The sequence below is a fragment of the Macaca nemestrina genome, chromosome 17, assembly GCF_043159975.1.
Source record: "Macaca nemestrina isolate mMacNem1 chromosome 17, mMacNem.hap1, whole genome shotgun sequence".
In the NCBI taxonomy this organism is placed as follows: Eukaryota; Metazoa; Chordata; class Mammalia; order Primates; family Cercopithecidae; genus Macaca; species Macaca nemestrina.
In genome coordinates this window covers 64,385,885-64,401,955 of record NC_092141.1, presented here as the reverse complement: position 1 = coordinate 64,401,955, position 16,071 = coordinate 64,385,885, and the positions used below count along the sequence as shown (strand labels likewise).

The window sequence follows — 16,071 nt, the reverse complement described above, 5'->3', positions numbered from 1 at the left end:
GTCTTCAACCAGCCTTTATTTAAATTTTTAACTTGCACTATTGCCAAAACATACAGGCCAAGAGTTTAGAGAAAAAAAATAAAGGCAAAGAAAGTGGGGAAAGGCACTGAAGCAATATGAAAACATTCAGAGAACAATGAGTACTGGGTGCAGCAAGAGCAGAGGCACCCTCCCTTCTCTAAAGGAACTAAAACGTTGCATCGCATTGGGAACACTAAGAAAGAGGCCAGAATAGTATAACAAATTATAAAACACCAAGTTGTTCAACATAGGAAATGAGAAGAAAGAGACAGCCATGAAGCAGAGACTAATGGTGAGAACTCTCGTGAAGGAGATGGCATTTAAGTCAGAGTTTGGAGTTGAGGTAGAATAACTTGAATAAACAGCAAAGTAGAAGATGGGCATTCTACGCCAAGAGCAACAAACACAGGCCTTAAAATGGAACAAAGCATAGTATATTAGCCAAGAGTAAGAAAGGCCTGCTTAAAGGATTAAGTAATTAAAGGATTTTTCAAGGAGATGCTAACACACATTTTTTCACTGAATCATGGACTATAATCCATATTTTAATATTTAATATTACTATCCATATTTTATAGGGTAGTAAACTGAGACACGGAAAGCTGAGTGTCTTGCCCAGGGCCACATAATTACTTTATGAAGAAAATGCAGCACTCCTTCCACTCCCCACCCTGACTCACCGCAGGGAGCATGAGGTTGGACAGACAGAGTGGGGCAAGGTTATGGAGAAGACTTAATCCGTCCACAAGAGGTCTGAGTATGTTGATGAAGTGACGACAATACTGTTTCGAGAACATCAATCTTGCCGCAGTGAACAGATCTTAATTGACAGTGCTGAGTCAAGAAAACCACTTCAGAAGCTGGTGAAGTGATCTTCAAGAGAAGTGGTAAAAGCCCAGATTAGGGCAGTTACAGTGGGGCTACGCAGAAAGAAACGAATACATCAGCCATGACAAAGAGAAGGTGACAAAATTAGTGCCTTGGTGGATGTAGGAGATAAAGAAATGAAGTTTAAAGTGAAAGGAAGTGTCACTCAAAGAAAAACAGATGGCACGGTTTATCGCAAAAGTTATCAAACTGAACACCTTTTCCCCACCCTACTTTCCTCTCCAGCCATTTTCTCCTCCCTCACAAGCCATTTTCCAACTTCTCACCCTATCCTTTCATTCATTCCTATTTTGAAGGCATCCTGTGGGTTAGACAGTGGGTTAACCTATGGCAAACAGAGATCACAAAACAGTAATAGCCACAAAAATATATTCATTAAGTGCTTATTCTATGCATGCAAATCATTGTTCTAAATGCTTTATATTTAATAACTCATTTGACTCCTGCTACAACTCCACAAAGTAAGAAAAATTATAATCTCTACTTTAGAGAGGAGGACATTGAGATGAAACCTCACAATAAATGGTGAAGCCTGGATTGTAACCCCAGCAGTCTGACGCCAGAGCCCACCCACTTACTCTGCTACACTACCCTCACAGCCTTCAAGCAGTTTCCATATATTTGTGGCTTCCATCACAGTAGAGTCCCAGAAGTTTCAGAAAAATTGATACAGGAATGTCTGTAGATTTAGAATCTCTGAATTTTAGAAGTTTACTAATGAGAAGACATGAACTTTATCAATTGATATCTTAGTTGTCCGACAATTAGCTATCTGAGAAGAGGGTACCAAATCTATCAAATAATGATACAATTTTCCACTGTTTCGACTCCGTGGGTAGTAATCACAAAAGCATAGTAAGCAATTTGCACAGTCACAGAACAGTCAAAAAGAAAATGCCTGCCTCTTAAACTTTGTGATAAACAACAGAAAACTCTAAATATTTAGATCAACCTTACCATATTGAGATATAACCTGCATTACCAGATTTGTCCTTCTGCAACTACCTAAACTATGTATTACATCTCAATTATATGTATTATATCTCAATCAGAAAAGGAAACTTGCAAATAGAATTTTCAGCTAGAAACTTCAAAACAGGATTTTACTTGAAGCAAAATAAAGAAGAAATAAAAAGGATCCAAATCCTAACAGTGAGACAAGTCAAACTGATAACAAATTTGAATCCAAAACATGCTTCCAGAGCTCCAGCCAAATAAACCCCATGTGAATAGCACCTATACCCGTCGTAACCAGACTCAGTAAGTTCAGAAGCAATTAAAGAAGAAATTGATAAACCGGACAACATGAAAACAAAATATCATAAGCAAAGTCATCAATTCCAATATTGGGTATGCACCATGAATTGCCCCACCACTACTCAATTAAAACTGTCCTCTGGAAGGATGCCAATGGTTCCAAACTGCTTTCCTCAACCCACCCTTTCACTGACCTCTCGGGTGACCACCTCACCCACGTTCTCTTCTCCCTTGGCTTCAATGATCCTCTTTCCCCCTTTGCCTGGTCCTAGATGTCCTTCTTTTCAGGATTATTCTCTAGCTCTACTTCTTCTTCCCAGCCCCTAAAGTGACTCCAAAAGTTCAGAATTAGACCTTCTGTACATTTCTCTCTAAATTCCTTCCCTTAGGGATCCTAACCAACTCCAAAGTCTGCTATTCTGAACACTCTCCCTAACTGCAGTCCCATAATTGCTTAAAGACATGTTTACGTGAATACCCTGGTATTACCTCAAATTCACGTCTTAAACCAAAACTCATCTTCAATCCCAAACTTTCCTTCACTATTCTTTCATCGTGCACTCACACCACATATACACATACACACACAATAAAAAAAACCACATTCACCAGACTGTTAGAACCTCTCTCTGCAATTCCTCCGAACCCTGAACATTGCTCAAATGTAGCCCAGATTGCCCTATATTATAATCTCTGATTCATGGGTATGTTTGTTTGCCTCTCCAAGTAGACTGTAAACTCCTTGAAAGGCAGGAACTGTATCTTGGTCACCTATGTATTCCCCAAGCCATACTGCAGGTGCTCAATAAAACCTGCTGAAGGAATGAATAAATTAATATATATGGATGATCTACTCCAGCCAAACTGGTCACTCAGTGTCTTCACCTGCTTGGCATTTTCACAGTCCCGACTTCCCAGAACAGTCTTCTCTCTGCTGTTGCACACATGAAAAGTCCTACTCATCCTTACAAGATTCAGCTTAAATTTCAACTGCACCATGAAACTCTGTCAGGTGGCCCCATTCCAACATGACCCCTTGCTCACTGGTCTTAAGAGTGCCAGTCTGGTGTCATGAAAACTAGCACCTTTGTAACTGTATCTCTTGATTCAAAACCAGGCTGTGTGTCGTCACACAGACACTGCTGATATATAAATAAACAAATACATAATCTGGAAAACATTTTAAGGTTTAGATTTTTAGCTATTAGATGAGGTAATAATACCTATCTTAGAGGATCTAGGGGAGGAATAAAGAAAAGTAAACCATCTAGATCATAGCAGATGTTCAGGAAACGTTAACTCCTTCCCCCTACACATCCAAGCCCCACCATCATTTTCCATTTATACAGCATACAGTGCTTAAGCTGATGGTATATGTCATGTCTTCTCAATTAGACTGTAACTATGGCAAGATCCTTAAGGACGGGAGCTGTATCTCATTCACTTTTCTATCTTTTAAATACCTACCAATGTGCTTTACATAGAGACACAATAAAAACTGCGCACAATGAAAATACAGTTACAGTAGATTATAGCAATCAAGTGTAAATGGTGCCAAGACTAGAATCATAAATGTTCATCCAATTTAGCTGTAAAATTAGTATGTGGCACCTCTTAATTTTACTCATGCCAATGGCTGATTTCAACAAATGACAGCGTGAATAAAGACAAATCAATTTCTACAGTATACAAGTTAATAAGTAATCTTTGGTAATAACAGTAAAGGTAGCTTAAATTAAACGTTATAGTATTAGAAGGCCCTCCATACCTGTATTTGTTCTCATGTACTTTTATGCAAAGACTCCCTTTCACATATTCTTTGGTTTAATATGATTGTAACAGAGATCTCTTCATACCACTTGTTAATTAACTGAAAGGAGATGGAATTTTTATATTTTCCACTGGAGGGAGACATTATAGGCTAATACTAAAACAAAATTGGTAATTCTAAGATCCAAAACTTGTGCTAATTATAGGTAAAATCAATAAAAATCTCTCTTTAATTAAAATGCTTCTTTCCAAAAAGGTTTCATTAATATCAAGGTTTCAAAATCCTCTCTGAAGTTACTGGAATCTTTTTTTCTTTTTCTATCCTGATTTATCATAGCCTTCTTTAACTGTAGGCTATCTTCATCAAGAATCAATTCCCATGGTTGGGTTTCAGTTTTTCTTCTAACTACTGCCCCACTTGCATGTGCTAACAAGTTGGAAGAGTTGCGATTTGCTGGGTAGTAACCTCCACTTTAACAATAACATTTGATTAATGCTCCCAACCACGTTCCCCTTCCCTGCAGAAACTACTTCTGTAGTTTTCATAAACCAAAATGTGCAGCTATAAACTTAATTTGAAAAAACAATTACTAAAGGCAGAGTGTGTGCCAAATCACTACCCTTTCAATATTTTCATGATTCTAAGTTCTTTTGTTTTGCTCTTTTTCCCCATTTGGAGAAGTTTATGATGAGAATTAGAGTCATTCAGTTCCATTAGACCAAATCCACCGGAGCAGATAATATACATACACATTGGTAAAGTAGGAAAGAACCAAGGAGTTAAAAGACCAAGCTTCTAACTGCAGTTTAACCACATGTTCCATGTCTTGTGGAAAAATCACAGCCTCTCAACTTCAACTTCCTCTTCTATAAATTAGAAATAACTATGCCTTCCAGCACTTTGGGAGGCGAAGGCGGGCGATCACACGGTCAGGAGATCAAGACCATCCTGGCTAACACGGTGAAACCCTGTCTCTACTAAAAATACAAAAAATTATCCAGGCGTGGTGGTGGGCAGCTGTAGCCCCAGCTACTCGAGAGGGCTGAGACAGGAGAATAGCATGAACCTGGGAGGCAGAGCTTGCAGTGAGCCGTGACTGCGCCACTGCACTCCAGCTTGGGCGACAGAGCAAGACTCTGTCTCAAAAAAAAAAAAAAAGACAGAAAGAAAAGAAATAATAATAACCACCATTCCTATCTCAACAGCTTGTTCTAGAAATTTTTAAATCATAGTATCACAAACAGCACTATGTAATTGTAAAACATGTATGAATATATACATCCAAACAACAGCAATGTCATAGCCTATGAGTAGATATAATCTTATACAATGTACCAAAATCCCAATTTACTTCACCAAACTGTTATACCAAATTCTGTACACAGTATATCTAAGAAAATGTGTTGTTTTTGTTGAGAAACTGAACCTAGCTTGGGAACACATGTGCACAGTCTAGTTCATAATATTTGGTGCAAGTACCATTCTCTAATATGGATTTACATTTTTGCAAGTAAATTTTTACCTGCAATCATAACATATCCAAATTTTCCCTTTTTATTCAATCAGAACTTAGTGTAAAGTACTACAAGTTAGTTCTTCATATTTCATGCTAAGAAAATAATGCAGATTTTCTGCATTATTATGGTCTTCAAAGAAACCTTAACTATGATGAATTTAAAAGGCAAAATAATCCAGGATAACGTCATGATTTCAGATTTTTTAATGCTAAAAATAATGTCATCATTAATTAGAAAATTCTAAAATCATTACTTCCACTTTCTTAGGCAAAATATCAATATACTCTCATTTGCCAAATAAATTAAAAGATCCCCTACAAACACAATCTCCTAAATTGTGGTTTTATGGTTTTAATGTTTTATATATGGCAACTATTGATGCTAGTTAAATTTTTAGAATTTTTTTCTTTTTGATTCCCTACAGTTGTCTACAAGAACCTTATTAGAGCATGATTCTGCCAGACTTTATGCTGTTTGTTGTTCCAATTAAAACTGTTTAAAACATGAATTTGAAAAATCTTATCTTAACTATAATTTTGTAGCTGAAACTTTTTTTCCCCAAACTTTGCAAACATTCTATGCAACCTGAATTAGTGCTGAGAAAAATGGATCTTAACAGTTGCTCAATGTTCTTCAACAGGTGAAAAGCATAATAAAACATGCTCATCTGAACTCCACCCATTTTCAATTTCAACATAGCAAACCTCCTGTTTATTCTTCGGGCAAATTCAAAATTGTACATATTGGGATTGGTTATTACTGAAGATAATTTATGCAATCATAAGCCAAAGATGCTAAGTAGGCAAAAAGAAAACCATGCAAGTAAGCAAACTCTAACACATATGGACACACCCTGTCAGTATATACATAAAGGCTTGTCACTGTCCTTGGTAGCAGGCACTCCCTGGGCTAAACAGCATCACCATGTCTGTTCGATACAGCTCAAGCAAGCACTATTCTTCCTCCCGCAGTGGAGGAGGTGGAGGAGGAGGAGGAGGAGGAGGATCATCCCTAAGAATTTCGAGCAGCAAAGGCTCCCTTGGTGGAGGATTTAGCTCAGGGGGGTTTAGTAGTGGCTCTTTTAGCCGTGGGAGCTCTGGTGGGGGCTGCTTTGGGGGCTCATCAGGTGGCTATGGAGGATTAGGAGGTTTTGGTGGAGGTAGTTTTGGTGGAGGCTATGGAAGTAGCAGCTTTGGTGGGGGTTATGGAGGCAGCTTTGGAGGGGGCAGCTTTGGAGGTGGCAGCTTCGGTGGGGGCAGCTTTGGTGGAGGTGGCTTTGGAGGAGGCTTTGGTGGTGGATTTGGAGGAGATGGTGGCCTTCTCTCTGGAAATGAAAAAGTAACCATGCAGAATCTGAATGACCGCCTGGCTTCCTACTTGGACAAAGTTCGGGCTCTGGAAGAATCAAACTATGAGCTGGAAGGCAAAATCAAGGAGTGGTATGAAAAGCATGGCAACTCACACCAGGGGCAGCCTCGTGACTACAGCAAATACTACAAAACCATCGATGACCTTAAAAATCAGGTAAGAGATATTTTTAAATCCAGCTTTAAGTATCTTGTCCATGAAATCCAGACAGATGAATCTTAAATTAAGCACAATGTGGCTGTTCATTATGTTTACCTATGTTACTTTCTTGCTTCAAAAATAACCCAGTCTCATCAAAGATAAACATCTGTGAAAGTATGGTCATGGCAATCTTCATCCAGCATGTGTGCTGCTTGTCTTAAGAGGATGGCAGATTACTAAGAACTTTTAGGTTTTAATGAGCATACAATGAGTCCACAGTTAAAATATGCTAAGTCATTTACAAATGTAGAAACTGAAAAAGAAATCATGAAATGAATCAGGACAAAATGTTATTCAGACTGATAACAAGCCATATTCAGTACCAACATGGTGAGAAAAATGAATTTTCTAGTATGAAAGTGGGATACTGCTTGCCTCTAAGGAATTTCTGAATTGTACCCATTGTGTACCAGTTCAGAGCATACTTATTTATTAGTATTTATCATGAGTTAAACAAATGCAGGTGTGAGTCAGCCAAAGCATGGCTGAAATACATGGAAATCACATAGTCTAAAAGAGGAGGGCACACTTGCAGGAATACATCTATATAATTCCAGTTAGTTTTCAGAAAGGAATAATTTGTATACAAAAATACAAGACTGGAGAAATTCCAAGAGAACAAATAATTCAAAGCTAAGTATATGGGTAAGCCTGCAATATCTCATATTTAAAATAAAAGATTTTGTAAGAGAACAACATAAAAGTGCAGAGTTCATCTACGCCACTACAAAAGCCATATCTGCATCTGACCTCTTCTTAAGTAACCGTGCCTCTCCCTCCAGATCCTCAACCTAACAACTGATAACGCCAATATCCTGCTTCAGATAGACAATGCCAGGCTGGCAGCTGACGACTTCAGGCTGAAGTAAGTTAAGCGATCATTGTATAATACTATCACAACGAATACATCAGTCGTTTTTAACCTGACTTGGGATGCCCACAATAGCATTTACATTTTCCTGAATTCACCCAAAGTTAAATAGTATTGGAGTTATCTGAGAAATTTTCCATGTCAGTATTACATTTTTGGCAATATTAAAGGAGGAAAACTCATTTTAAAGTAACTGTTAAGCTTTTTTCCATTAAACCACTATTACTCCTAAGTGAACTGTACATGACAAATACTGCCATGACATGAGATCAACTATGTATTTGCTTTTTAACAGTCTCTGCCCAGATACATCTCCCCTATATAAGTTATATTCAGTATTGATATCATGCTTGTTTCAGGTATGAGAATGAGGTAGCTCTGCGCCAGAGCGTGGAGGCTGACATCAACGGACTGCGTAGGGTGCTGGATGAGCTGACCCTGACCAAGGCTGACCTGGAGATGCAGATTGAGAGCCTGACTGAAGAGCTGGCCTATTTGAAGAAGAACCACGAGGAGGTGACACAAAAGTTACACTTTTCCCAGCCAAAGAGAGTTCATTATGGTCCTCGTGTAGCCATTAAATCTTTCTGTTCCTCAAACAGGAAATGAAAGACCTTCGAAATGTGTCCACTGGTGATGTGAATGTGGAAATGAATGCTGCCCCCGGTGTTGATCTGACTCAACTTCTGAATAACATGAGAAGCCAATATGAACAACTTGCTGAACAAAACCGCAAAGATGCTGAAGCCTGGTTCAACGAAAAGGTAAATTAATCTTCCTTTATAGTGAAACTCATGGTGGTTTTATCATTTCAGAATTTCCTCATCTTTTTCCCTGTTTTTAATACTCTAGAGCAAGGAACTGACTACAGAAATTGATAGTAACATTGAACAGATGTCCAGCCATAAATCCGAGATTACTGAATTGAGACGTACTGTACAAGCTCTGGAGATAGAACTACAGTCCCAACTGGCCCTGGTATGTTAACTCTCACGAAATGACTTCAATTTTATCATACAAAGTTTCATGCTCACCTAAGAATATGCAATGCAACAGAAAAATGCAGAGTTGGAGGTAAGAAAGAGAAAAAGTAAAGCTCTATGTTAAAGGAGGAAAAGTACTACTAGCATTGGTCTAAAAGTGCTGAAACTGAAATGGTGCCATTAAACATAAAACAAATTCTGTTCATTTTCTTATTCTTCTATACAAGGCCTTACTAAACAAGTAAGTTTCACTATACTCAATTGAACAAGTAAGTCGCTAAGCCACAAAAAAAATTCGTTTCAGAAACAATCCCTGGAAGCCTCCTTGGCAGAAACAGAAGGTCGCTACTGTGTGCAGCTCTCACAGATTCAGGCCCAGATCTCCGCTCTGGAAGAACAGCTGCAACAGATTCGAGCTGAAACCGAGTGCCAGAATACTGAATACCAGCAACTCCTGGATATTAAGATCCGACTGGAGAATGAAATTCAAACCTACCGCAGCCTGCTAGAAGGAGAGGGAAGGTAAATTTTAAAATGAAAAGTTATCGCAGTTTCTTTTATTCAATATTCCAGATAGCAAGGCTTATCTAAACCCCAAGAAGATGCCAGGGAGTAAGAGGAAGGGAAGAGAGGGGGTAGGGTACAGAAAAAGGAGTACGCAACCGCAATCTCACTTTCTCATGAATATGGCCCAAAATGATTCTTAAGAGTTCTGTGTACACAAAAGTGTTTTCAAAGGATGGGTTTTAAAATACACACCTGGCAGGGTTTTAAAATATATACCTGGCAGGGTTTTATTTTCTCAAGACATGTTTTGCTTATTTTCTAAATTAATGGCAACTGGAAACCTACCTACCGTTTTCCAACGTTAGAGATAACCGAATGTGACCTCACCCCGTTTAGTTCCGGAGGCGGTGGACGCGGCGGCGGAAGTTACGGCGGCGGCTACGGAGGAGGAAGCTCCGGCGGCGGTTACGGAGGAGGAAGCTCCGGCGGCGGTTACGGCGGCGGCCACGGTGGTAGTTCCGGCGGCGGCTACGGAGGCGGAAGCTCCGGCGGCGGAAGCTCCGGCGGCGGCTACGGGGGTGGAAGCTCCAGCGGCGGCTACGGGGGCGGAAGCTCCGGCGGCGGCCACGGAGGAAGTTCCGGTGGCGGCGGCAGCTCGGGCGGCGGCTTCGGCGGCGGCAGCTCCGGCGGAGGCAGCTCCGGCGGAGGCCACAAGTCCTCCTCTTCTGGGTCCGTGGGCGAGTCTTCATCTAAGGGACCAAGGTCAGCAGAAACTAGCTGGGGTAATCAGAATTAGTTTTAACTTCCTGTAATGGTTTTTTTGCGCTTTAAGCTCTATAGAGTTGTTTTAAAAAATTAAAAATCTTAGAGACGGTTCCCTTTGCATTTGTTCACAAACTACTCTTAACACCAACTGTGAAAAATGGCATGATCAAAATGTTATACCTTAAGCATTTTTTTTTTGGACTTAGCAATGTAAAGTTGAAATTTCCTTCTTTTTACAGTATTTGCTTGTTAATTGCTAAGGATCCCTACAGACTGTGTAATTTTTTTTTTCATCATTCACTCAGATACTAACAAAACCAGGGTAATCAAGACAATTATTGAAGAGGTGGCACCCGACGGTAGAGTCCTTTCATCTATGGTTGAATCAGAAACCAAGAAACACTACTATTGAGCTGCATCAAGAGGAAAGTCCTCCCTTCACACAGACCATTATATACAGATGCACGGAAAACAAAGTCTCCAAGAAGACACTTCTGTCCTAATGGTCTATGGAAACAGGTTCACTCCCTGAAAATAAGGTGTCTACAAGGTGTTTTGTGGTTTCTGTATTTTCTTCTTTTCACTGTACCAGAAAGTGTTAATGGAAAGAAAAACAACTTTCTGTTCTCATTTACTAACGAGTTTCAATAAACTTTCTTACTGATGCAAACTATCCCAATTTGTCAGAATTTATCTTTACTTAAGTACATAATATTCTTTAAAATTAAAGATTAGTAAACCATAGCAGTTGAAGGTTGATGTATCCAGAAATGCGGAAGACAGAACTATTGCCATGCCTTTTCTGAGTTTTTTAATCATGTGTGTTCAGACCACCGTCAGTAAATTCACTAAGTAAAAAAGTCTATAAATCCCAATATTACTCTTTAAGATACACAATATGGGGAAGACTGCTAGCTCTCTGGCTTTAAATTATTTCAATCCTGGAAATTCTGGAATATCTCAAATAAAACCCCCAAAATAACAGTAATTGGAAATTTTATATTTTCTAACTACCTAACTTCTCACATTTGCCTGTTCTTTCTTCCAGTTACTATATTACTTCTTCCCAATTGTTATATAGCTTGACATACCTTCTGATACCAGCCAAGTAAAATCATATCACCCGCAGCAGAATTATTTGATGTCTATCAGATGAACATGAGAAACACTATCAGGAAGTAGTGATGCCAGTGTAACCAAAAGGATACCACTAGGTCTTTGTCTTCCCCAACTGTGCCCAGTGATCAGGACTAAAGACCTTGTACTTTCATAGTCAGTCCAATTACATTCCTCAGCCAACAAGAACCCAACCAACATTACTTAGTACTCTACTGAGGATCCTATGAAGTGAATGAGCTGGCATGTCCCTTAGACTACGTTGTGTCCTCTGGTGAGTTCTGGGATTACTCATGTCCACCAAGTAGCAGCTTTCCTCAGTATCCTTGATTTGAGCTCCAGATCTGAGCCCTGATCCGCTTGCCATTTGTTGGCACTCCACTGTATAGACACTACCATCTGTAACCCAAATTGATGGCAGGAGCCTTGTTTCACTGGGATGGATTTCCCTATAGTCAAGGCTTCATAACCTACTTAGCACCAAATATTAGCACAGCCCAGAGGCTCTCCATTTTAGTTCCCGTGCCTCTAAATGTCTAAATGCTCACATGCCTCTGGGTATTTGTACCAGCCAACCTTCTTGGGGGCCTGTCTTCTCAGGTCCACTATTGAAGTCCCAACAAGCCACGTTGCGTAAAGCCCTGAAACACTGAAGTCCTTACGTTGCTGTGTAAGGACTCTGAACTCTTACTGTGTAAATAGTGCTATACTGCCTGCTGTTCAGAAAACATCATCTTTTAAAATATGTATTATAAGGTTAACCAAATCCCTGGGACCTATTTTATTTATAATCTGAGATTACCATTCTCCTTATTCTGAAGAAATAGATTTTTTATATTCAATATCACTGATACGAGGCAAGTACACATATGGTACTATGAGATAGCTGTGCTCGCTATTAAGTTTGTCTCTTCTACCCATTCTGCCCTCCTCCCCCAAGCCACAATCTTAGCAGTCAGAGTCCTCTATGTGGTTGGATGGTGACCCAAACTTTCATTCCTGAAAAGTCTGCATACATCGCGATCCTGTCTTCTTACCATTTCAATCTTGCAATACCTCCTTAAACAATTATTTATATTCTCTCTGATAAAGTAAGTACTTTATCTCTGATAAACAGCTGCTTTCTTGACAGGACTTGGATAACTACGGTTTGTTTTTTGTTTGTTTGTTTGCTTTTTTTTTTTTTAATTGAGACAGAATCTCACTGTGTTGCCCATGCTGGTCTTGAACTGGGCTCAAGCAAACCTACCACCTCAGTCTCTGAGTAGCTGGGATTATAGGCACATGCTACAGTGCCCAACACTATGGTTTAATAACAATAATCTGTCTAAACAAGCAACTTGACTTTAATAAGCACATTGGTATTTATAGTAAAAAAAATTACAGAATTTTTTAAAAAATTATTAAATAGCACAGGGCACTATTTTTACCAAATAAATTTGCATGTACCCATTAATCAAAAAATTCTGTATGCATTCTTACAGATGCTAAAGTCATTACAGAATCCTGCTATTTAAGCAGGGTAGTGCCCAATTAGATTGGCAGAGCCAATTTGGCACCTATGTGGAAAAATAATACACAATAAAAGCTTGTTTCTCCAAAGATGTTCTCTCATGATGCTAAAGGCCGAAAAGCTTTGTACCCTAACCTTGGTGCCCATGATGGCTTCATATTTTGCTTAGGAGTGAAGAAATAGCTTTGTTAGGGTCATCTTTATCAGGGAAGTAGCTCGATTAAGGTTAATGAAATAGAGTGCATCTAATATTTCTCATCTATATTGCATCTTGAGAATGGGAATTAGGGAAAGAGCTTATTCATGGTTATGAGCATGCATCTGAAACACAGTAATCCCTGGACTTCCTATCCTGGCACTGGCATTTACAAATTATGTAACTTTTGGACAAGTTACTTCAACCCTTCTGAGTCTGTTTACTTATCTATACAATAAAGATAGCTACCTTATATGAGGTAGTTGTGGCTACACTAAGCTTGACAATGAAAATAATGATGGTAATAATAGCCTTTAAATCACACCAGGCATTGTTCTGAGTAATTTAATGATGGATGGATAGATAAGTAGGTAGGTGGGTAAGTGGGTGGATGGATGGATGGATGGATGGATAGATAGATAGATAGATAGATAGATAGATAGATAGATAGATAAAGATAGGTAGGTAGATGCAGTACATGTAATATTTACATGAGCTCATTTAAGCTTAACTACCCTACAGTTTATTTTCAACACAGAACCATAGTTATCCTTTTAAAATGTAAGTCTAATTATATTCAATCAAATTGTAAGTCTAGTTATATTTGATCAAAGTTCTTTGATGTCTCTCCATTTCTCTTTTGATGTTACCTTGGTTAATATTCTTCAACAAGATGGTCTTCCTTACCTCCTTCAAGCCTTTGCACAGTTGTCAACTTCTCTTTGAGACCTATCCGGATTTTCTGCTTAAAATTTTACCTCCCAATCTCCCAACTCTCCTATCTGCTCCACTTTTTTTTATTATTATTATACTTTAAGTTCTAGGGTACATGTGCAGAACGTGCAGGTTTGTTACACAGTTATACGTGTGCCATGTTGGTTTGCTGCACCCATCAACTCATCATTTACATTAGGTATTTCCCCTAATTCTATCCCTCTCCCAGCCTCCCACCCCATGACAGGCCCCGGTGTGTGATATTCCCCGCCCTGTGTCCATGTGTTCTCAGTGTTCAACTCCCACCTATGAGTGAGAACATGTCGTCTGTGGTTTTCTGTCCTTGTGATAGTTTGCTGAGAATGATGCTTTCCAGCTTTATCATGTCCCTGAAAAGGAATGAACTCATCCATTTTTATGGCTGCATAGTATTGCATGGTGTACATGTGCCACAGTTTCTTAATCCAGTCTATCATTGATGGACATTTGGGTTGGTTCCAAGACTTGCTATTGTGAATAGTGCCGCAATAAACATACGTGTGCATGTGTCTTTGTAGTAGCACGATTTATAATCCTTTGCGTATACACCCAGTAATGGGATCGCTGGGTCAAATGGTATTTCTAGTTCTAGATCCTTGAAGAATTCCCACCCTGTCTTCCACAATGGTTTAACTAATTTACACTCCCACCAACAATGTAAAAGTGTTCCTATTTCTCCACGTCCTCTCCAGCATTTGTTGTTTCCTGACTTTTTAATGATCGCCATTCTAACTGGGGTGAGATGGTGTCTCATTGTGGTTTCAATTTGCATTTCTCTGATGACTAGTGATGATGAGCATTTTTTCATATGTCTGTTGGTTGCATAAACATCTTCTTTTGAGAAGTGTCTGTTCATATCCTTTACCCACCTTTTTGATGGGGTTGTTTGTTTTTTTCTTGTAAATTTGTTTAAGTTCTTTGTAGATTCTGGATATTAGTCCTTTGTCAGATGGGTCGATTGCAAAAATTTTCTCCCATTCTGTAGGTTGCCTGTTCACTCTGAAGAAAGTTTCTTTTGCTGTGCAGAAGTTCTTTAGTTTAATTGGATCCCATTTGTCTATTTTCGCTTTTGTTGCCATTGCTTTTGATGTTTTAGTCATGAAGTCTTTGCCCATGCCTGTGTCCTGAATGGTATTGCCTAGGTTTTCCACATTTTCTTTTTTTCGCAGCACTGTTTCCAACTTACTATACAATGTATTTATTATTAGTCATCCTTTTCCCCTGCTAGACAGTACACTCCAGAAAGACAACGATTGATCTTCGTCTACTTTGTCCATTCATGTATCCTGAGGCACTAGAACAGTGACTAACACAGGTTAGGTACCAAAAATAGAGTTTTCGAAGGAATGAACTCTATGACATATATACTACTATTATGTACATTTTACAGATGAAGAAACTGAAGCACAATTTAATTCATCACTGGAACTAAGAGTGTAGGAAATGATTATATATAAATGGACATTAGTATATGATAAAGGAAGAATCTAAAACACTAAGAAAGTAAGGTTTATTCACTAAATGATAAACTATTAAACCCATAACATACATACCAGAAATAATCCAAATGAATGTTTTAAACATCCATATAAGTAGTAAAAGAAAAGCAGAAAAAATGTGTAATCACATTTTTAAATTTTGAAATAATTATAGACTCATTGGAAGTTGCAAAAATAGTAGAGTCCAGTGTACTCTTGACTCACCTTCCCCAAATAGAGACATCTTCTATAGGCTAGGGTATAATATCTAAAATTTAAAAATTGGCATTGGTACATCACTGTTTAACTACAGAGCTTGCTCAGTTTTTGTTTTTCCTGACCTGCATGTGTGCGTGTGTGTCTATGCAATTGTACCCCATGTATGGTTACAATTTTTGTAACCACCACCCAAATCAAGATACAGAACCATTCCATAAGCACAAAAGAACTCCTTAATGTTACCTTTTTGTATTCACATGTATATTTCAACACTCCCTTCCCAGTTCCTGGCCCCTGGCAACTACTAATCTCCATCTCTATAGTTTTACCATTTAGAGAATGCTATGTAAGTGTAATCACACAGTAGGTAACCTTTTGAGACTGAACATCTATGTACACGTTTTTGTGTGAACATACGTTTTCATTTCTCTGGGATATATGTCCGAGCACATAATTGCTAGGTCATATGGTAGGTGCATGTTCAGTTTTGTAAGAAACTGCCGAACTGTTGTCCAGAGAAGCTGTACCACTTTATATTGCCACCAGCAATAAATGAGAGAGCCATTTTTTCTGCATCCTCACCAGTATTTGGCATTATCAGTATTTTTCTAATAGGTATGTAGTTATAGCTCACTAAAGTTTTAATT

General features: G+C 38.7%; 1 protein-coding gene and 1 long non-coding RNA gene across 3 annotated transcripts in view; one reads left to right on the top strand and one right to left on the bottom strand.

Moving 5' to 3' along the window:
• LOC105472201 (uncharacterized) overlaps positions 1–9,907 on the bottom strand; it is a 49,090-nt gene extending 39,183 nt beyond the window's left edge. The window contains exon 1 of the long non-coding RNA XR_011615837.1: positions 9,734–9,907. This is a non-coding gene — a long non-coding RNA (uncharacterized lncRNA). The remainder of the gene's footprint in view (positions 1–9,733) is intronic.
• On the top strand, positions 6,350–10,822 carry LOC105472200 (keratin 10). 2 transcript variants are annotated; one of them, XM_011725224.3, is made up of 8 exons: positions 6,350–6,978; positions 7,806–7,888; positions 8,254–8,410; positions 8,497–8,658; positions 8,747–8,872; positions 9,182–9,399; positions 9,781–10,146; positions 10,455–10,822. In XM_011725224.3, exons 1-8 carry the CDS (start codon positions 6,379–6,381, stop codon positions 10,459–10,461), a joined length of 1,719 nt encoding a protein of 572 aa, XP_011723526.1. In that variant the 5' UTR covers positions 6,350–6,378; the 3' UTR covers positions 10,462–10,822. The 2 variants fall into 2 exon arrangements, with proteins under 2 accessions (XP_011723526.1, XP_011723525.1); XM_011725223.3 differs by having other exon boundaries at positions 9,781–10,166.
• The last annotated feature ends 5,249 nt before the right edge of the window (positions 10,823–16,071 follow it).